The 22,558-nt window shown below is 36.2% G+C and overlaps 1 protein-coding gene across 1 annotated transcript in view; it reads left to right on the forward strand.

Moving 5' to 3' along the window:
* Nucleotides 1–22,558, forward strand: part of Dnah3 (dynein heavy chain 3, axonemal) — a 671,994-nt gene that overhangs the window by 189,273 nt on the left and 460,163 nt on the right. Inside the window, exons 23-26 of the mRNA XM_075308183.1 lie at nucleotides 10,837–11,727; nucleotides 15,301–15,405; nucleotides 15,466–15,636; nucleotides 15,697–15,844. Coding sequence (XP_075164298.1) covers nucleotides 10,837–11,727; nucleotides 15,301–15,405; nucleotides 15,466–15,636; nucleotides 15,697–15,844 — 1,315 coding nt within the window. The remainder of the gene's footprint in view (nucleotides 1–10,836; nucleotides 11,728–15,300; nucleotides 15,406–15,465; nucleotides 15,637–15,696; nucleotides 15,845–22,558) is intronic.

Below are 22,558 nucleotides of genomic sequence, written 5' to 3' on the forward strand. Positions count from 1 at the left end.
CTTCCAATATATAATATGTTTGAAAGCATATTGGTCTAAACAATATATGTTTGGGTAGTCTAAGTTCCAAACATTTTGTGTTTTTGCATCCAAATTCAATAATGTTGTCTTCCAAAAAACAATATGTTATTATGTGAACATATAATATGTTTGGAAGCATTTTGCACCCACAAATATTATATGCTTAAAAAAATTCTCCCAAACAATATTGTGCTCAAAATTTTATTTATTTATTTATATATTTACAGTCATAATGAATTATGAAAATAAACAGGTAATATAGGTGCTAACAACATAGGTTTTCGACCTGAATGCTCAAAATTTTGTTTCTGCCCAATTGTATATTCCCCCACATCTTTCTCACTTCCACGAGATTTTTTAGTTCTTAGCACCTTTTTCTGTAATACAAACATTGTAGAAGAAATTATTCAATTATATGATTTTTTTTTTATTTTAATTTTACCTTTTGCCGGACGGGGATTCGAACAGAGGACCACACAGTTTGTAAGGATCAAAGAAGTAGCTGATCAATTGCCCAAGGAAAAATAAAATGTTAATTTTGTAATAACAAGCAACAACCACCAACTTAATTCAATATCGCTCCCTGTTAAATAGCGCTCCAAGCTACTAAACACATATATGTTTATAGGCTATTTCTAAATTAATATATGTTTGCATCCAAGCATATTATATTTACAAACATTTTATGTCCCAAACATAATATGTTCTAACATATTAACATATATGTCCCAAACATGTTATGCTAGTTTATGAACATTATATGCTTGCACTCAAAAATATTGTGTTTAAAAATTTGTGTTCCAAACATATAATGTTTATAGCCAAACATATGAAAAACAGTCTTTTTCATCCGTGCGATCCGGCTGAAATTTGGTGCATGGTGTTAGTATATGGTCTCTAACAACCATGCAAAAATTGGTCCATATCGGTTCATAATTATATATAGCCCCCATATAAACCGATCGCCCGACTTGGCTTGCAGAGCCAATTTGGTACATGGTGTTAGTATATGGTCTCTAACAACCATGCAAACCAAGCAAAATTCATCCGATCTGGTTGAAATTTGGTACGTGTTGGTAGTATATGATATTTAACAACCATGTGAATTGAAATTTGTGGATGACAGTCTTTCATAGAAGTTTCTACGCAATCCATGGTGGAGGGTACATAAGATTCGGCCAGGCCGAACTTACGGCCGTATATACTTGTTCCCTTCTCAAGATAATCGATAAAAATTATTCCATACGCATCCCAAAAAACAGAGGCCATTACTTTGCCAGCGGACTTTTGAGTCTTTCCACGCTTCGGAGACGGTTCACCGGTCGCTGTCCACTCAGCCGACTGTCGATTGGTCTCAGGAGTGTAGTGATGGAGCCATGTTTCATCCATTGTCACATATCGACGGAAAACCCCATTTTGCACAGAGCTTCCGCATATCCAAATATTGATGAATGATATAACCAACACGTTCCTTAGATATCTTTAAGGCGTCTGCTATCTCGATCAACTTCATTTTACGGTCATTCAAAATCATTTTTTGGCTTTCTCATTATGAAGCCAAGTTTTTGCTTCCACCGTATTTTTTCCCTTCAGAAAACAGTATTTTATCAAAACAAATTCCTTTTTTTCCATTTTTTCACAATAATAATTTCCAGATACAAATACTTTTAATGGAAACAATTTTTTGTACTTCTACAAAAACTCTAGAATTAAAATTTAAATCGGCTAACGCCCTGGGATGAAACACTATGTTAGTAAAAACCAGTAAGGAAAGTCTAAAGTCGGGCGGGGCCGACTATATTATACCCTGCATCACTTTGTAGATCTAAATTTTCGATACCATATCACATCCGTCAAATGTGTTGGGGGCTATATATAAAGGTTTGTCCCAAATACATACATTTAAATATCACTCGATCTGGAAGAATTTGATAGACTTCTACAAAATCTATAGACTCAAAATTTAAGTCGGCTAATGCACTAGGGTGGAACACAATATTAGTAAAAAAATATGGGAAACGTTTAAATCTGAAGCAATTTTAAGGAAACTTTGAAAAAGTTTATTTATGATTTATCGCTCGATATATATATGTATTAGAAGTTTAGGAAAATTATAGTCATTTTTACAACTTTTCGACTAAGCAGTGGCGATTTTACAAGGAAAATGTTGGTATTTTGACCATTTTTGTCGAAATCAGAAAAACATATATATGGGAGCTATATCGAAATCTAAACCGATTTCAACCAAATTTGGCACGCATAGCTACAATGCTAATTCTACTTCCTGTGCAAAATTTCAACTAAATCGGAGTTAAAAATTGGCCTCTGTGGTCATATGAGTGTAAATCGGGCGAAAGCTTTATATGGGAGATATATCCAAATCTGAACCGATTTCAAGCAAATTTGGCACGCATAGATACAATGCTAATTCTACTCCCTATGCAAAATTTCAACTAAATCGGAGCAAAAAATTGGCCTCTGTGGGCAAATGAGTGTAAATCGGGCGAAAGCTATATATGGGAGCTATATCTAAATCTGAACCGATTTTGCTGATATTTTGCAAGTTTTTTCGAGACTCAAAATATTCGGACGTACGGAATTTGAGGAAGATCGGTTGATATACATGCCAATTATGACCAGATCGGTGAAAAATATATATGGCAGCTATATCTAAATCTGAACCGATTTTTTCCAAAATCAATAGGGATCGTCTTTGAGCCGAAACAGGACCCTATACCAAATTTTAGGACAATCGGACTAAAACTGCGAGCTGTACTTTGCACACAAAAATACATCAACAGACAGACAGACGGACAGACAGACGGACAGACAGACGGACAGACAGACAGACGGACATCGCTAAATCGACTCAGAATTTAATTCTAAGCCGATCCGTATACTAAAAGGTTGGTCTATGATTACTCCTTCTTGGCGTTACATACAAATGCACAAACTTATTATACCCTGTACCACAGTAGTGGTGAAGGGTATAAATATGGGAAATATGAAGCGAGAGAAATTTTAATGCAATTGTACAAAAGAGATTTATGTATTCGAGATATAGGACAATTAGAGTAATATTTACAATTTGTGCTACTCAGCCGTGGCGATTTTACAAGGATATTGGTTAGATCTCGCCAAGATATGTGGTCAAGTGTGGGTTGTGATATATTATTTGGTCTAGTCGGGTGACTTGGAGCCTTATTTAAAACTCATCCGTTCTGTGGAAATGTTGGCATTGTAGTGTGTAGGATATGGCTAAGATATGGGGAAATCATCACAGAATTTTGTGTAAAGTGTGAGAATTTTGGCCATATTTGTATTCTCTGAGGAAAATATCCAGTCAATTGGAGGAAAATCCCATTGAAAATGGGTCTAAAATATGAAATAGTATACCATATTTCCCCATCTCTGGTGTACGTATATATGGGAGCTATATACAATCTGAACCAATTTTAACTAAATTTGACATGCATAGTTAGAATAATAATTCTGCTATCTATGCGAAATTTCACGTAAATGGGAGTATAACCTGGTCATATGAGTGCAAATCGGACGGGAGATATATATGGGAGCCATATCTAAATCTGAACCGATTTCAACCAAATTTGCCACAATTACCTACACTACTAAACGTACTCCTTGTGCGAAATTTGAAGCAAATCACGGCAAAACCCTGGATTTTGAGGCCATATAAGTTCAAATCGGACGAAATATATATATGGGAGCTATATCTAAATCTGAATCGATTTTTATTTGGCACATACAATAGTATCGTTAAAAGTACCGCTTGTGCAAAATTTGAAGTAAGTCAGGGCAAAACTCTGGCTTTTGAGACCATATAAGTCCAAATCGGGCGAAAGATATATATGTGAGCTATATCTAAATCTGAACCGATTTTAACAAAATTTGACACACTTAACGATACTATTAAACGTACCCCTTGTGCAAAATTTGAAGCAAATCACGGCAAAACTCTGGCTTTTGTGGCCATATAAGTTCAAATCGGACGAATTAGAGTCATTTTTACAACTTTTCGACTAAGCAGTGGCGATTTTACAAGGAAAATGTTGGTATTTTGACCATTTTTGTCGAAATCAGAAAAACATATATATGGGAGCTATATCTAAATCTGAACCGATTTCAACCAAATTTGGCACGCATAGCTACAATGCTAATTTTACTCCCTGTGTAAAATTTCAACTAAGTCGGAGTTAAAAATTGGCCTCTACGGTCATATGAGTGTAAATCGGGCGAAAGCTATATATGGGAGACATATCTAAATCTGAACCGATTTCAACCAAATTTGGCACGAATAGCTACGATGCTAATTCTACTCCCTGTGCAAAATTTCAACTAAATCGGGGTCAAAAATTGGCCTCTGTGGTCATATGAGTGTAAATCGGGCGAAAGCTATATATGGGAGATATATCTAAATCTGAACCGATTTCAACCAAATTTGGCGCGTATAGCTACAATGCTAATTCTACTCCTTGTGCAAAATTTCAACTAAATCGGAGTTAAAAATTGGCCTCTGTGGTCATATGAATGTAAATCGGGCGAAAACTATATATGGGAGCTATATCTAAATCTGAACCGATTTCAACCAAATTTGGCACGCATAGCTATAATGCTAATTATACTCCCTGTGCAAAATTTCAACTAAATCGGAGCAAAAAATTGCCCTCTGTGGTCATATGAATGTAAATCGGGCGAAAACTATATATGGGAGCTATATCTAAATTTGAACCGATTTCAATCAAATTTACCAAGCATTGGTAGAATATCAATGCTACCCTCTGTGCAAAATTTCACGAAGATCTGTAGTAAAATTTGGCCTCTGTGGTCATATGAGTCTAAATCGGACGAAAGATATATATGGGAGCTAAATCTGAACCGATTTGGCTAATATTTTGCAAGATTTTCGAGATTCATAAAATATTTGGATGTACGGTATTTCAAGAAAATCGGTTGATAAACACGCTAACTATGACCACATCGGGGATAAATATATATGGCAGCTATATCTAAATCTGAACCGATTTTTTCCAAAACCAATAGCAATTGTCTCTGTCCCAAGAAACGGCCCTATGCCAAATTTGAGGACGATCGGACTTAAATTGCGAGCTGTACTTTGTGCACAAAATTACATATACAGACAGACGGACGGACAGACAGACAGACAGACGGACATCGCTAAATCGACTCAGAATTTAATTCTAAGCCGATCGGTATACTAAAAGATGGGTCTATGACCAATATTTCTTGGCGTTACATACAAATGCACAAACTTATTATACCCTGTACCACAGTAGTGGTGAAGGGTATAAAAAAACAGATAAAATTGTTTAAGTAGACTTTGGAAGTGTAATGAGAATGATGATTTACCCAATGGTACTAAAAATAATCAAAACAAAAAACGTTTGTAGTATTTATCTCTCCATTTTATATAAAATATTGTAAAGAAAAATTCCCGGGAATTCCCGCACTTAACTCCCGGGAAAGCGGGAACGAAAAAATAGCGAATTCCCGGGAATTCCCGGGAAACCCCTACTTTCCACTAATTTTTTAAAATTATACATACATACATACATACATACATACATACATACATACATACATACATACATACATACATACATACATACATACATACATACATACATACATACATAAATACATACATACATACATACATACATACATACATACATACATACATACATACATACATACATACATACATACATGATGCACCCTCTACGTTGTCTGCCAATTTCATGTAAATTTAAGTTTTTTACTTAAAAAAGTCTGGCAGAAGCCTGTGGAAAAATCATAAAATATGTACCGAGTTCCCATTTACGAACAACCCTCTACTTTCGATTTTCAAAAAATCGGACAAAAGGGACACCTCTCCCCACATTCGCTCCACTCCTACCAAATATCGATAAATCACGTACCCTATATTAAATTCACAAAGTACCCAACGGTCCCTATTAACCTTCCCTGAAAATTCTAAGAATATCTTGATACTTCCTGTTTAGGTTTCTAAATAGGTGCTATCTATGGTTTAGGGTAAGGTTTATGGCTGGTAATTGCAATAAAATCAAGAACTCATTTCATTTGCAGACGTGACTGATAACGCACTAAGTGCATTCCATTCGTGGCCATAAAACTTTATATAAGCGATAACAAATATCGAATAACTTTGAATAAATATGAGATTATCTTTGTCTTTGCGTTTAAGAACATTTAGATTTTTTGTACTTTAAGATTTAGTATATAAGTTTGAATATTTTGTACAATAAAGCGGTGTCTTACAAACATTCAAAAACTAAAGATAGTGCTCGTTGTCTTTACACTTCCCTTCAAGTGTGGTGCAAGGAGAAAGTTCCCTCCCCGTCCAAATACCCAAACAACAGGTACACCATATTGATTTCATAACCTTTCCCTACTGCCTTTGTAAACTTCAAGAAAACTTGAGAATTTTAGTTTTTTCAGTTTTGGAGGAGTTCCCCGACCAAGTATCGAAAAGTGATGTAGCGTATCTTGTGTAAATGTACCAGAAAATGTTAAGCAAATTTTAAGCTCAATTTTCAAAAAGGAGAGCAAATTCCAGTCCAAATATCACAAAATCAGGTACCCAATATTAATTTCATAACCACGGTGGTGCAATGGTTAGCATGCACGCCTTGCATACACAAGGTCGTGGGTTCGATTCCTGCTTCGACCGAACACCAAAAAGTTTTTCAGCGGTGGATTATCCCACCTCAGTAATGCTGGTGACATTTCTGAGGGTTTTAAAGCTTCCCTAAGTGGTTTCACTGCAATGTGGAACGCCGTTCGGACTCGGCTATAAAAAGGAGGTTCCTTTTCATTGAGCTTAACATGGAATCAGGCAGCACTCAGTGATAAGAGAGAAGTTCCGAATAGTCTAAGTGAGCCTGATACATCGGGCTGCCACCTAACCTAACCTAACCTAATTTCATAACCTTTCCCCACGTCCTCTATAGATTTCAAGTAAATTGGGAAAGTTTAATTGTTTCTCTGTATGTACTTAAGGAGAAGCGGATGGCTTCCTATGTTAGTCGGAGGACTTAAGTTTTGTTTTCACTGTACTTTTAAAAAGTAGGGCAAAGGGGGGGGGGGTCCCCCTCACCGACCAAATATCGAAATATCCCTGAAAATTTCAAGCAAATCGGATAATTTTTTTCACAGTTTCAAAAAGTCGGACAAGGGGGAGGTCCCCCTCCCCGTCAACATGTGAACACATCAGGTACCCCATATTAATTTCATAACCTCACCGCACGTTCTCTGTAAATCTCAGATAAATTAAAGAATTTTAGTTTTTTTCACTGTACTTTAAAAAAAGTCGGACAAAGGGGATGTCCCCCTCAGCGACCAAATATCGGAAAAAAGTAGCGGATCTTTGTCTAGATGCCAACCCCAACCTTCAATGAAAATTTCAAGCAAATCGGTCAACTTTGGTCCGATTTCCACAAAGTCGGACAAAGGGGAGGTCCCACTCCGCGACCAGGTGTCAAAAAATGAGGTACTCTATTTTCACCACAGAGCGCCCCCTACGATCTCTGCAAGTTTCAAGTAAATCGGTTGAGCCGTTTCCGAGCATAACCGGAACATACAAACAAACAAATAAACATACTTTGAATTTTATATACGAGTATATAGATAGATGAACAATACTAAAATGCTAAATTTATAATTGAAACAAGCTAAACAGTTAGTAAAGTCTAAAGTCGGGCTGGGCCGACTATAATATACCCTTCACCACTATGTAGTAGAGGTGTGCACGTGACAAGAAATTGTCGTGACTCACGCGTGAGTCGAAACTGAGATTGAACAAATGACCGTTTAATCGTGCTCATGTTTTCATGAGATAAATTACTCAAAATTATTCGTGAGTCACGACATTTGCCAGGAGTCACGATATTTTTCGTGAGTCGCGGTATTTTTCGTGAGTCACAACATTTTCGTGCGTGAGTATAAATTTTCTTTTCGTGAGTGTGCGTGAGACCTATCAAACAATATCGTGCGTGAGTAAGATTTTTCCGTCGTGACCTCTAATGAGGGCTATATATAATTATGGGCCGATATGGACCAATTCTTGCATGGTTGTTAGAGACCGTATACTAATACCACGTACCAAATTTCAACCGAATCGGATGATTTGATCTCCTCCAAGAGGCTCCGGAGGTCAAATCGTTTTATATGGGCGCCGTTCGGACTCGGCTACCCAGCAAAAAAAATTGGAAGTTGTTTCACAAACATTTCTTTTGAACCCATCCCAGAATTCCCCATCGAGTTTTTTCAACTTCCGATGCAGTCCTTTTGGACAAGTCCACAAACATTTCTTTTAAAGTGCATCGTGGGATCCCCCAATGATTTTTTTCCACTTCCGATGCAGTCCTTTTGGACAAGTGCACAAACATTTCTTCTAAAGCGCATCTTGGGATGCCCCAATGATTTTTTTCTACTTCCGATGCAGTCCTTGTGGACAAGTATTAGAAAGAACGCAATCAGGCTATTTTAAGTGCAAATTTTGGAAAATTAAATTTTACAAAAAAATAGAAAACTAATAAAAAAAACTAAAAAAAAAAATTAAAAATTAATAAAAAAATAAAAAAATAAATTTCATCCCCGCTGGGATTTGAACCTGTGCTGATTGACTTTTTCGCTTCCATGGAAGTTCTTTTGAGAAGGTTTTGCAAATTACGAGAATTTTTAATTTTTTTTTTTGATTTTTAATGGAAAAAATATATTTATACGAAAATATTTGCCGAAAATAAAAAATAAAAACGACGCATGACATAAAAAATAATTTTTTAGAAAAATATTTGATAAAAAAATTGCAGCTGGTGAGATTTGAACCTGCGTTTCTTATTTTTGCGTTCATACTAATAAAGAACATCTCGAGAAGCAATTAGAATGATATTCCTTGGTGTCGTATTACGATTATATCACAAACATTTGAATTGACCTTTCGACGCTTTATGTTCAATGGCGTTTGTGGCTGAGTATGCTAAGGCGTTCTGTCATGGTGCCAGCAAACCCAGGTTCAACTTCTGGTCGGTGCGGAAAAGTTTTTCAAATTGTAAAAATTAGATAATAGGAAAATAATTCTGTAATAAAACATATGGATGAAAAAAAGTTAAATTGGTTGAAAAAAAAATTGTTTTTTTTTTCGCTTTTTAAATTTCTTCATTAAAATTAACTTCCAGGGCACAATACAACGGATCCAAAAAGGGAGTACTTCCGTCCTATGACAAGCCCGTGTAAAATTCATTGGAGATGATCCAAGTTTGCACTACTTCCGGATCACAGATTGTGGATCCAAACTACTTTTTTGGAAGCTTTTTTTTTGCTGGGTATAAAAAGGAGGTCCCTTGTCCCCTTAACATGGAATCGGGCAGCACTCAGTTAGAAGAGAGAGGAGTTCACCACTGTGGTATCACAATGGACTGAATAGTCTAAGTGAGCCTGGGCTGCCACCTAACCTAACATAACCTAAACTATATGTTATTTTGGACCGATATGGACCAATTTGTGCATGGTTGTTAGAGACCATATACTAAGGCTATTGTCACACTAGGCAAATATTTGGCGAAAATGAGTGTCAAACATTTTCCCAGAACCATTTTCAAATATCTGGATATGATTTTTGGAAAATAATCCTACCATTATATTATATATCCAATGTGAGCTAAACATGTTTGCTGGTTTCACTGTGGCCATTGATTCTTTTACGATTTCTGTCAAATATTTGCCCAGTGTGACCATAGCAGAACACCACGTACCAAATTTCAACCGGATCGGACAAAATTTGCTCATCTAAGAGGCTCCGCAAGCCAGATCTTTGGGTCGGTTTATATGAGGGCTATACGTAAAAGTGGTCCAATATGGCCCATTTGCAATACCATCCGACCTACATCAATAACGACTACTTACGCCAAGTTTCAAGTCGATAGCTTGTTTCGTTCGAAAGTTTGCGTGATTTCAATAGACGGACGGACGGACATGCTTAGATCGACTCAGAATTTCACCATGACACAGAATATATATAATTTATGGGGTCTTAGAACAATATTTCGATGTGTTACAAACGGAATGACAATCCTATAGTGGAGGGTATAAATTTTTTTTTTTAAAGTACAAATTAATTTGTTGCAAGAAAATTAACACATTTTGTCGTTGGGTTTCCAACAAAAGTTATTGGTTCTCAAACTTATTTTTATCTGTGTAGGTGTCGCATTTTATTTAAACATACTTTAAACAAACACACACAAAAAGGCACCTAATGTTCCTTAACTAACAACCCGAACGCTATCCCTATTTAGTAAGGCAAGTATTTATCCGGTTGGACGGTCTCAAGAATGCTTTCAATGTGTATGTTTTTTCCCAATGTCTGCATGTCTATGAATGCGCTAGATTCTGAACCAAAGCCAAAGCTGGAATAGAAAGAGATAATGTTAGCAAAAAATCTACGACAAAAGATTATACGACAAAGAGCTTTGAGTTGTTGTCAAAGGGAGGTCCACCCGACAAAAACAACACAAATAACATCAAAGGTCGATAGATGTTACAGTTGCAATATAGCGCATCACTGCATTTGTGCACGTAGGTTTCCGTGCAATGCTGGGAGCATTTTAAAAAGTCCATAACTACAGTTTCTCACTTGACTTAGATGGTTGTTTTTTTCGCCTCCCACTTAGCACGCGCTATTTAAATTATTTTCTTTATTTTGAATGACTTTGGTATTTTCTATACTCTGCTTTTTTACTCTTTTCTTCTTTCAAGATTGTATACAAATTGTCACGGCAACTATCATATAATCCGGTTGCCAAGCGAGCTGCTGAACAGGTTCGAGTTAAAATTGAGAAATTTCGAGTCTATTTACCTGTTCTTGATGCCATCTGTAGACAAGGTCTGGAGGATCGACATTGGGAAATGATTTCGGGCCACTTGGGCAAGGAGTGTAATCCCACGTTGTATCCTAGTCTGAAGGATATGATTGATGTTGGTATTATGAGCATTCTGCCACAGTTGGAGGAGATATCAATTGCTGCAGGCAAAGAATACGATTTAAATCAATTGTTGGACAACATGAAAAATGATTGGAAGGATGTTTGTTTTGATGTTCTACAATATCGTGATTCAGATACACATATATTGGCATCATTGGATGATGTTCAAACTTTGTTGGACGACCACCTTATGCGCACACAGGCCATGAAGAGGTCTCCCTTCATTGTAGCCCTCGGAAGCAAAGCAGACGATTGGGAAAATCGTTTAGCTCTTATACAGAACATTATGGATACCTGGACGGAAGTGCAAATCACATGGATGTATCTAGAGCCCATATTCTGTTCGGAAGACATTATGCGACAAATGCCATTAGAAGGTCGTAGTTTTAAAGCAGTCGATAAGATATGGCGCCGTATAATGCATAACACCTTAGAGGATTTGCATGTAATGACAGCCACAGAGTATCCCGATATGCTGAATATATTCAAGAAAGCCGTTGAAGATTTGGAAACAGTTCAGAAGGGTTTGAATACTTATCTGGAACAAAAACGTTTATATTTTGCCCGTTTCTTTTTCCTTTCTAATGATGAGTTGTTGGAAATCCTCTCGGAAACAAAAGATCCTTTGCGTGTACAACCCCATTTAAGAAAGTGCTTTGAGGGGGTAAGTAACAAATGGAATAAATGGTCTATAATAATATATGCATATAACGGCTAATATAATGGTACTCTAGCTAGCCCAATTTCCTGTACAAGTATTTTAAATTTTTGATAAAAGTTCGAAACTGAATAGCAAATAATTGAATGAGTAGTATACAACATTAAGCTGCTCTTTGTCGAAGAGTGCTCAGGATCATTATTATTTTTAATGCAAATGTACTTTTAATATATTCGGAAGAAGCTTAGTGCAAATTTTGAATTTTTTAACGAAGGTGAATTTTTGAAGTAGGCAGAGTAAATTTATCTAAATACAGCTGATAACATAAAATTGAAAAATTGCATTTGCGATAAATCGACACCGCAATAGGACTTGAAACTTTCGAAAATGCCGTACAAAGCGCAGTTGACGCATTTCATGCATTGACCAAAGGCTGAATGAACACATTTGCCAACTTGCTGCCAATAAAAATATGAGCTGTGAAGAAATTAAAGTTTAATTGCCTCTGAATGTGACAAGACAACTAGCACAGTTCATACAACGACATCAATTCCATGACGAAGGGCTGTCAGCACCGGATTAACTCATCGGCCAGCGGTTGCCATATCAGTGTATGTGTTGTCTCGTCCGTCTTTTTGTGTTGTAGGAGGTGCAACTCGGGAGCCCCCTCCGTTAGCTTATAATTCGAGCCGTGATTGACCCCCAACCATGGTACTGTCCAGTATTCCAAAACCAGATTCACCACCATTAGTTTACGGTCACATATAACCGGTGCCTGGAGCAGGTTCACTTCAGCAACAGATCCGACTTAACATCGCTGCGGCAGTATAGTCACACTGACTACATGGCAGAATGCTGTGACAACGACAGCAGCGGTGGATCGATAGAGTAAATGACATTGTAATGTGCTACGTATGATCGCACAAGGAATGGAGGTGGAGGCTAGGCTTTCATATTGTACCGTTCCTGGGGGTAGCAATCATGTCTGGGGATATAGATACCAACTCCCGGGTATGGGATTCCAGAAGGTCGCCAGACATATTTTTATTTTCATCTGGTCTGATAAATGGCATATTATGGCAATTAGTTAATTTATTTGGATCCTCCCTATATTTCCTTCATTCATTCATAACCTGTGAACGCCGGACGTTAATTAACCAAAATAAACCCAACTGGGATGGCTTCAGATAATAGATCGATCGTCGCTTCCACGAGCATCCGTCCACTTCCATTGTTCATGTTAGCCAGATAGTGCACGGAGAGAAGAAACATGATTGTCACAATCATATTTGAAAAGCAAAATAATATGATAGGAGCTATTTTTGCGGCGACCATGTAACATTTTCACCTGCAACCATGTTGGCTCAGTGAACATGGAAAAATAAAATATAAATATAATTGTGTTAATTGTCCTCATATAAAGTGTTATTATATTGATAAAAAGAATTTTGTTTGAATGAAAATACAATGGTCACGATTTACAATGTTATGGTATTCATTCAAAATGTTTTTCTTCTAGTTAAAAGAACATGGTCACAACCTAAAATATTTTGATCTTTATGAAAAAACTTTTTTCATCGTCGAAAAAAGGACGCCACTTCAGAAAAAAACACAAAATTAACTTTATGTATTTGTTTTTATTTATTTATAAACTAATTCATTGCTTATTTGTATTTATAATGCCGTTGAAGCAAACATCATATATTTTTACACACTCTTTTTTTCAATTTCAACAATAAGTAATTATTCCATATTTACATCGTGCCAATCAAATGTACAAACGCAGACATCATGTAACTGCAAATAAAAATAAATGATACCACATAGCAAAATGCAGAACAAAACAGATACATTTTTTCAATTACACTTCCCTTTTTGTTCACATAAAACCACGTACCACTTCTGAATAAATAAATTAACACAAAACAGTAAATCCGTATTCTCCGTCCATTCCAAGAAACAATCAACACATGACTGACGCGCAAAATGAAAATCGTGTGTACCTGCTCAATGTTTTTATAAAATTCTTTTCGCTGCAAAAAGTTAAAAAATTAAATGGTGACGAAAAAATGTAAATGGTATTTATGGTCATGTAATGGTACTAGACATGTCTATACTTGACCTATAAAAATACTTTTTTCCCTGTAAAAAAGTAAAAAAATTGAATGGTCAGGTACATGATTTTCCCGACCATTTAATGGTCTCAAATTCTATCATTTATATGTTTGCGGTATTTGAGAACCATTCAAATGCTAATTGCCACCATACATTTTTCTCCGCTCGAAAACTATTTTTACAAAGACAAAATACATGGTTTTCGCGGCAATTATATGCTCTAGATAAGCATTAAATTGATGCGGCAAACATGTCCAAACATGTTTTTTTCTGGGCGTGTGTTCCGGGATATCATCAACACAGCTCTCGCTTCATATCCGCTGATCGAATTGCCCAGAACTCGAAGACGAATGTAATGGGCACCGCAACATCGAAGTCAAAGACGAATATCCATGAAAGGAAGCTTATGCTGTGTATTTGCTTCGGCGAGTAAAACGATCACAGGAGTTTCGTATCGAACTCAATTGATGCGCTTGATCTGAGAATTGCCTAATAAACGGCTACAATATTTGGAAAGACACGACAATCATCTCGGAAAATGGTGTTAAATCGTGAACATTGTTTTTTTACAACTTTCGACATATTAATTCAACAACAGTGCATTGATGAACTTAATTCAATTTTCGCCAATGAATCACCAACGTTTATCTATGGTATGGTGAATTCAAGATCTCAAGATCCAAGAAAAATTTCGGGAAAGTCGTCCAAAATCAGTTGTTCGACCGGAAGCCATGCTGTGCGCCAACTTATATTGCCAAATCGTTATGTGACCTATCGTGAGATTGTGGCAACCTTAGGCATTAGTGGGACCAAGTCTTTGACATCATGACAGGTGATGAATCGTGGATTTACGCGTATGAGCCCGAAAGTAAAAAGCAGTCGACTGTATGGGTGTTTCAAGATGAGCCAAATCAAACAAAAGTTGTTTGCACACGAAGTGCCTCCAAGCAAATGACTGCCTGTTTTTTTTTGTAAAAACTGGATAGAAATCCAAAACCAACTGTAGACGAATCACCTTCACTACGACAAAGCAAACGCTCACACATCGGTTCAAGCTACTGCATTTGTGAGCACTCAACACACAACATCGATTTGATGGGTCTTCCGCCGACTAGTCCGGGCTTGACAACGAATGACTTCTTTTTATTCCCGTACGTAAAAAATGAAATGAGAGGTCAATGTTTCTCGACTCCTCAAGAAGCGGTAGATGCGTTCAAATGATGTAGGTTCAAATGCGTGCAACAGTGCATAGATTTTAATGGGGGATAATTTGAGAAACAAAACACCAATTTTCGATAATTAATATTTGTTTTTGTTCTCTAATCGCGAAATATAAAAGGCAACTCTCGCAGCTATTTTTTTTTTCATTACAATGTGTATTCTCATAGTTCTAAACTGATATTATATTTTGTAAATGCAATATTTGATAAATTTCACAATAACACTTTAATAAAAAATTAACAGATTTCAACGTTAACTTTTGACGATAATTTGGAAATTACGGAAATGATATCTGACGAAGGCGAAAAAGTGGCATTGGTGAGGAAAATTAATCCTCAAACTTCAAACGTAAGTTGCATTCAAAACTCTAAACATCAAACTTAAATGTTCTTATCTGATTATTTGAAGGGTCTTGTTGAGCTTTGGCTAAAAGAAGTTGAAACAACTATGTTGGATAGTGTGAAGGAGCAACTAAAATTTGCTTGGGACGATTACTATTTGGTAGAACGTATACAGTGGGTTGTTTCTTGGCCAGGACAAGTGGTACAATCGATATCATGCATGGCCTGGACATATGAGGTAATGTTACAACCTCCGATTTTCGAGACTTCTAAAATAAGTGATACTCTGCATTTTTAGGTTGAAGAGGCCATCGAAACATCTACGTTGCCATGTTACATGGAAAAGTTAAATAAACAAATTGGAGATTTGGTTAATTTGGTAAGAACAGATTTGAGCACCGGTACCAGACTGACCATTGAAGCATTAATAGTTTTGGATGTGCATGGTAAGAACAAAGCAGCGTTAACATTTATGTAACCACCAAAAAAGAAAACGGTGTTGGAACATATGGCTACCTTCAAATAGATAACGAAATGTTAGACAAACAAAATTCCCCTTTGAGAATAATTAAGAGAATATTTGACCCTAAAAGTAAAATTCGGGTAGAATTTATGCCAAGTAATGCAACGATTATCTCCAAGTTGTTTTTTTTTTTTTTTTTTGTTTTAAACAAACATTTGTTCGTTCCTCAGAAGAAAACTCAAAAAATCGCTTCTGTAACATATACCCCAAACACATTTTGCTTCAAGCATGTATATTTTCAGGATTGGTCCAAACTAAATATTGTTTCTATTATTCAAACATATTATGTTTCACCTTAGGGCATACTCTGGTAGAAAATAAATTTAATGAAATTTTCTTTGCATGGATATATTTTTAAGGCGCCAATTGGTTACTTCCATTATTTTACTTGCAGCATACTCTCTAGATCTCTCTTTCTAAACACATATATGTTTGTATATTTACAAACATTTTATGTCCCAAACATAATATGTTGTAACATATTAACATATGTGTCCCAAACATGTTATGCTAGTTTATGAACATTATATGCTTGCACTTAAAAATATTGTGTTAAAAAATTTGAGTTCCAAACATATAATTTTTACACCCAAACATATAAAAAAATGTTTTTCGTCCGTGTATTATATCCTATATTTTTATACCCTCTACCATAGGATGGGGGGTATATTAACTTTGTCATTCCGTTTGGAACACATCGAAATATTGCTCTCAGACCCCATAAAGTATATATATTCTGGGTCTTGGTGAAATTCTGAATCGATCTAAGCATGCCCGTCCGTCCGACCGTCTGTTGAAATCACGCTAACTTCCGAACGAAACAAGCTATCGGCTTGAAACTCAGCACAAGTAGTTGTTATTGTTGTAGGTCAAATGGTCTTGTAAATAGACCATATCGGTTCACTTTACGTATAGCCTCCATATAAACGGGCCCCCAGATTTGGCTTGCGGAGCCTCAAAGAGAAGCAAATTTCATCAGGTCCGGTTGAAATTTGGAACATAATGTTGGTATGTAGTCTCTAACAAAAATGCGAAAATTGGTCCATATCGCTTCATAATTATATATAGCCCCCTTATAAACCGATCCCCAGATTTAACTTTCGGAGCCTCTAAGAGAAGCAAATTTCATCCGATCCGGTTGAAATTTGGTACGTGGTGTTAGTATATGGTCTCTAACAACCATGAAAAATTGGTCCATATCGGTTCATAATTAACAGGTTGGCTGATAAGTCCCCGGTCTAACAAAGAAAAACACATTTTTTTTGTCAAAATTCGTTTTTATTATTCAACATAGTTCCCTTCAAGAGCGATACAACGATTATAACGACCTTCCAATTTTTTGATACCATTTTGGTAGTACTCCTTCGATTTTGCCTCAAAATAGGCTTCAGTTTCGGCGATCACCTCTTCATTGCAGCCAAATTTTTTCCCTGCGAGCATCCTTTTGAAGTCTGAGAACAAGAAAAAGTCGCTGGGGGCCAGATCTGGAGAATACGGTGGGTGGGGAAGCAATTCGAAGCCCAATTCATGAATTTTTGCCATCGTTCTCAATAACTTGTGGCACGGTGCGTTGTCTTGGTGGAACAACACTTTTTTCTTCTTCATATGGGGCCGTTTTGCCGGGATTTCGACCTTCAAACGCTCCAATAATGCCATATAATAGTCACTGTTGATGGTTTTTCGCTTCTCAAGATAATCGATAAAAATTATTCCATGCGCATCCCAAAAAACAGAGACCATTACTTTGCCAGCGGACTTTTGAGTCTTTCCACGCTTCGGAGACGGTTCATCGGTCGCTGTCCACTCAGCCGACTGTCGATTGGACTCAGGAGTGTAGTGATGGAGCCATGTTTCATCCATTGTCACATATCGACGGAAAAACTCGGGTGTATTACGAGTTAACAGCTGCAAACACCGCTCAGAATCATCAACACGTTGTTGTTTTTGGTCAAATGTGAGCTCGGGCGGCACCCATTTAGCACAGAGCTTCCGCATATCCAAATATTGATGAATGATATGAGCAACACGTTCCTTTGATATCTTTAAGGCCTCCGCTATCTCGATCAACTTCATTTTACGGTCATTCAAAATCATTATGTGGATTTTTTTGATGTTTTCGTCGGTAACCACCTCTTTCGGGCGTCCACTGCGTTCACCGTCCTCCGTGCTCATTTCATCACGCTTGAATTTTGCATACAAATCAATTATTGTTCCGGACAGAGTCCGGAAACTCATTATCAAACCAAGTTTTTGCTTCCACCGTATTTCTTCCCTTCAGAAAACAGTATTTTATCAAAACACGAAATTCCTTTTTTCCATTTTATTCACAATAACAAAAGTTGCTTCACAAAAGACGCTCTATCTCACAAACTAATTGACTTACATTGGAAGGTTGGTACTATATAAAAATAATATGCATTTAATACTAGCGACGCCATCTATGTGTCAGACCGGGGACTTATCTACCAACCTGTTATATATGCCCCCATATAAACCGATGCCCATATTTAACCTCCGGAGCCTCTTGAAGGAGCAAAATTCATCCGATCCGGTTGAAATTTGGTACATTTCGCTAGTGTATGGCCGATAACAACCATGCCAAAATTGGTCCTTATCGATCTATATTATATATAGCCCCCAAATAAACCGATCCCCAATCACAGAAAAATCACGATTGCCAATCGAGCCAAAAATAATCTTCCAAAATTTTATTGCCATAGAAAATGTTGCCAAAATTTTATATTTCTATAGAAAATTTTGTCTGAATTTTATTTGTGTAGAAAATTTTGTCAGAATGCTACTGCTATAGAAAATTTATGAAGCAAAAACGTTACATAAATATTTTGATCCAATTTTTTTTGAAAAATTTTATGTAACTTAAAAGCCTTCGATTAAAAGCCTTCGAAAATGAAATGGGTGAAGTGCCTGCGGCGGGGTTTGAGACTTTCTCTTATGGACAGAGTCCAAAGTGGGCTAACGCGAAAGTAGTGACATGGGAGGCTTGCCCTCGGCCGGGTCTTAAGACTTTCTGCTATGGACAAAGTGGGCTAACGCGAAGGTAAAGTGAAATGGATGAACGGTCTGCGGCCGGGGTTTGTGACATTCTCCTATGGATAGTGTCCAAAGAGGGCTAACGAGAAAGTAGTGACATTGATGGTCGCCCGGCCTAACGCGAAAGTTGAGACATGGACGGCCTTCGGCCGGGGGTCGGGATTTTCTCCTACGGACCGAGTTTGAAATGGACTAACACAAACCCAAATTGGAGTGTGTGGACAGTCTATAAGTAGCATTGACATATATGGTTTCATTAAAATTAGTAAATAACACAAATAAGTGCCCATAACATATTATAAAATATTCTCAACGGGCCAAAAATCTAATATGCAAATATGCATACCGAATTTGGTTGAAATTGGTTCAGATTTAGGTACAGCTATCTATCGTCCGATTTACAGTCATATGACCACCGTAGATCAAACTTGCTTAAAATTGTGCACAAGGAATGGAAATAACATTTTTACTATGCATGCCAAATTTAGTTGAAATTTAGATATAGGTCCCATATATAGCTTTCGCCCGATATGTGGCCCCAGAGTTCAAAATTTCACTCCGATTTACTTGAAGTTTTGCACACAGAGTAGGACTAACATTCTTGCTACATATGCCAAATTTGGTCAAAATCGGTTACGATTTAGATATAACTCCCAGTTATATTCGCCCGATTTAGATTCATATGACCACGGAGGCCAACGTTTCATTTCGAAAATTTTAAAGTTTTGCACTGAGAGTTCAATTAAAATTTTAGCACTGTGTGCCAAATTTTGTCAAAATCGGCTCAGAATTAGACAAAGCCCCATATATATGTTCTTCCGATTTTAGCATATATGGCCATAATACCCACATGTTCCTTGTAAAATCGTCACTGTTAAGTCGAAAAGTCGCAAAAATGATTCAAATAAACTATACTCTAATTCGTATATATCGACCTATAAATCATAAATGCATACTTGTGAAATTTTATGCAGTTTAAATATTTCAATATTTTTATACCCTCCACCATAGGATGGGGGTATATTAACTTTGTCATTCCGTTTGTAACACATCGAAATATTGCTCTAAGACCCCATAAAGTATATATATTCTGGGTCGTGGTGAAATTCTGAGTCGATCTGAGCATGTCCGTCCGTCCGTCCGTCCGTTTGTTGAAATCACGCTAACTTCCGAACGAAGCAAGCTATCGACTTGAAACTTGGCACAAGTAGTTGTTATTGATGTAGGTCGGATGGTATTGCAAATGGGCCATATCGGTCCACTTTTACGTATAGCCCCCATATAAACGGACCCCCAAATTTGGCTTGCGATTGCTCTAAGAGAAGCAAATTTCATCCGATCCGGCTGAAATTTGGTACATGGTGTCAGTATATGGTCTCTACCAACCGTGCAAAAATTGGTCCATATCGGTCCACTTTGACGTATAGCCCCCATATAAACGGACCCCCAAATTTTGCTTGCGATTGCTCTAAGAGAAGCAAATTTCATCCGATCCGGCTGAAATTCGGTACATGGTGTTAATATATGGTCTCTAACAACCATGCAAAAATTGGTCCATATCGGTCCACTTTTACGTATAGCCCCCATATAAACGGACCCCCAAATTTGGCTTGCGATTGCTCTAAGAGAAAGAAATTTCATCCGATCCGGCTGAAATTTGGTACATGGTGTTAGTATATTGTCTCTAACAACCATGCAAAAATTTGTCCACATCGGTCCATAATTATATATAGCCCCCATATAAACCGATCCCCAAATTTGGCTTGCGGAGCCTCAAAGAGAAGCAAATTTCATCCGATACGGCTGAAATTTGGTACATAGTATTAGTATATGGTCTCTAACAACCATGCAAAAATTGGTCCATATCGGTCCATAATTATATATAGCCCCCATATAAGCCGATCCCCAGATTTGAACTCCGGAGCCTCTTTGAGGAGTAAAATTCATCCGATCCGGTTGAAATTTGGTACGTGGTGTTAGTATATGGTATCTAATATCCATGCCAAAATTGGTCCATATCGGCCTATAGCTATATATAGCCGATCCCCAATCACACAAAAATTGGTCCATATCGGTTCATAATCATGCTTGCCACTCGAGCAAAAATAATCTAGCAAAATTTTATTTCTATAGAAAATTTTGTCAAAATTTTATTTCTATAAAAAATTTTGGCAAAATTTTATTTCTGTAGAAAATGTTGGCAAAATTTTAATTCTATAGAGAACGTTGTCAAAATTTTAAATCTTTTGAAAATTTTGTAAAAATTTTATTTCTATAGAAAATTTTGTCAAAATGTTATTTCTATAGAAAATTTTGTTGAAATCGTATTTCTATAGAAAATTTTGTTCAAATTTTACTTCTATAGAAAATGTTGTCAAAATTTTATTTTGTCAAAATTTTATTTCTATAGAAAATTTTGTCAAACTTAATTATATACGTATTTAATCGGCCATTTTAAGTTTAATATATACCACGTATGGACTACGTGGTATATATTACGGTATTAGGAAGTTTTAAGATACCTTGTCATCGGCAAAAGTTACCGCAACCCAAGTAATTCGATTGTGGATGACAGTCTTCAGTAGAAGTTTCTACGTAATCCATGGTGGAGGGTACATAAGCTTCGGCCTTGCCGAACTTACGGCCGTATATACTTGTTTAACATTGTGTTCCGTCTCGGTCATTAACCAATTTATGAGAATATAAATCTATACGAGTATATAGCTCCTAACAAATTTGAAGGTGTTAAAATGTTATAAAAAAAATGTTGGTATACCTAGTGGTGAAGGGTACACACAAAAAATTTTTTCTCTGATTCAATCACCAAATTAATTGATCCAATTAATTTTTTAATTGAAATGTCTTCAATCGCGAAAATGATAGTATCAATTACAGTTTTAATTGGGCATAGAAAAAATTAATTGATTTTTTCAGCAAAATTCAATTAATTTTTTAATTGATTCAATTAAAAATTTAATTGATGTTGATTGCAAAACGCAATTAATTTATTAATTAAAAAAGGTAACTATTTGTAATTACTTAGTTAGATTGGCTTAGAGTTTTTATTTGGATTAACAAATGATTGTTTGAAATACATTTTTAATTAAAAAAGTAAAAAAAAATTGATTAAAAAGTTAATTGTATCAATTAATTTTTTAATTAAACATTTTAAAAATTTCAATCATTGACTTAATTAGCTTAATGTTTCTATCATGATTAAAAAGTTAATTGTTTCAATTAATTTATTAATTGAAAAAATTTTCAACTTCAATTAACTTTTTAATTGGAAATATTTTGGTGATATTTTTTTCTGTGTATTATATAGTCGGCCCCAGCCAACTTTAGCTATATATATTTATACCTCAAATGAAGGAGCAGTAGATATATACAGGAGGAAAAGTATGGGTCATAATTAAGTTACATAAAATTTTTCACAAAATTAGGGTCAAAATTTTAAATTTGTTGTTATATCTCATAAACTTTAGTAGATATTTACGTAAAATTTCTTTTGGTTAATAGCACTTGGGATCAGCTTTACATACCAAGTTTGTTTAAATTGAATCATAAATGACTGAGATATAGCAAC

The sequence above is a fragment of the Haematobia irritans genome, chromosome 4 (assembly GCF_050003625.1).
Source record: "Haematobia irritans isolate KBUSLIRL chromosome 4, ASM5000362v1, whole genome shotgun sequence".
Lineage (NCBI taxonomy): Eukaryota > Metazoa > Arthropoda > Insecta > Diptera > Muscidae > Haematobia > Haematobia irritans.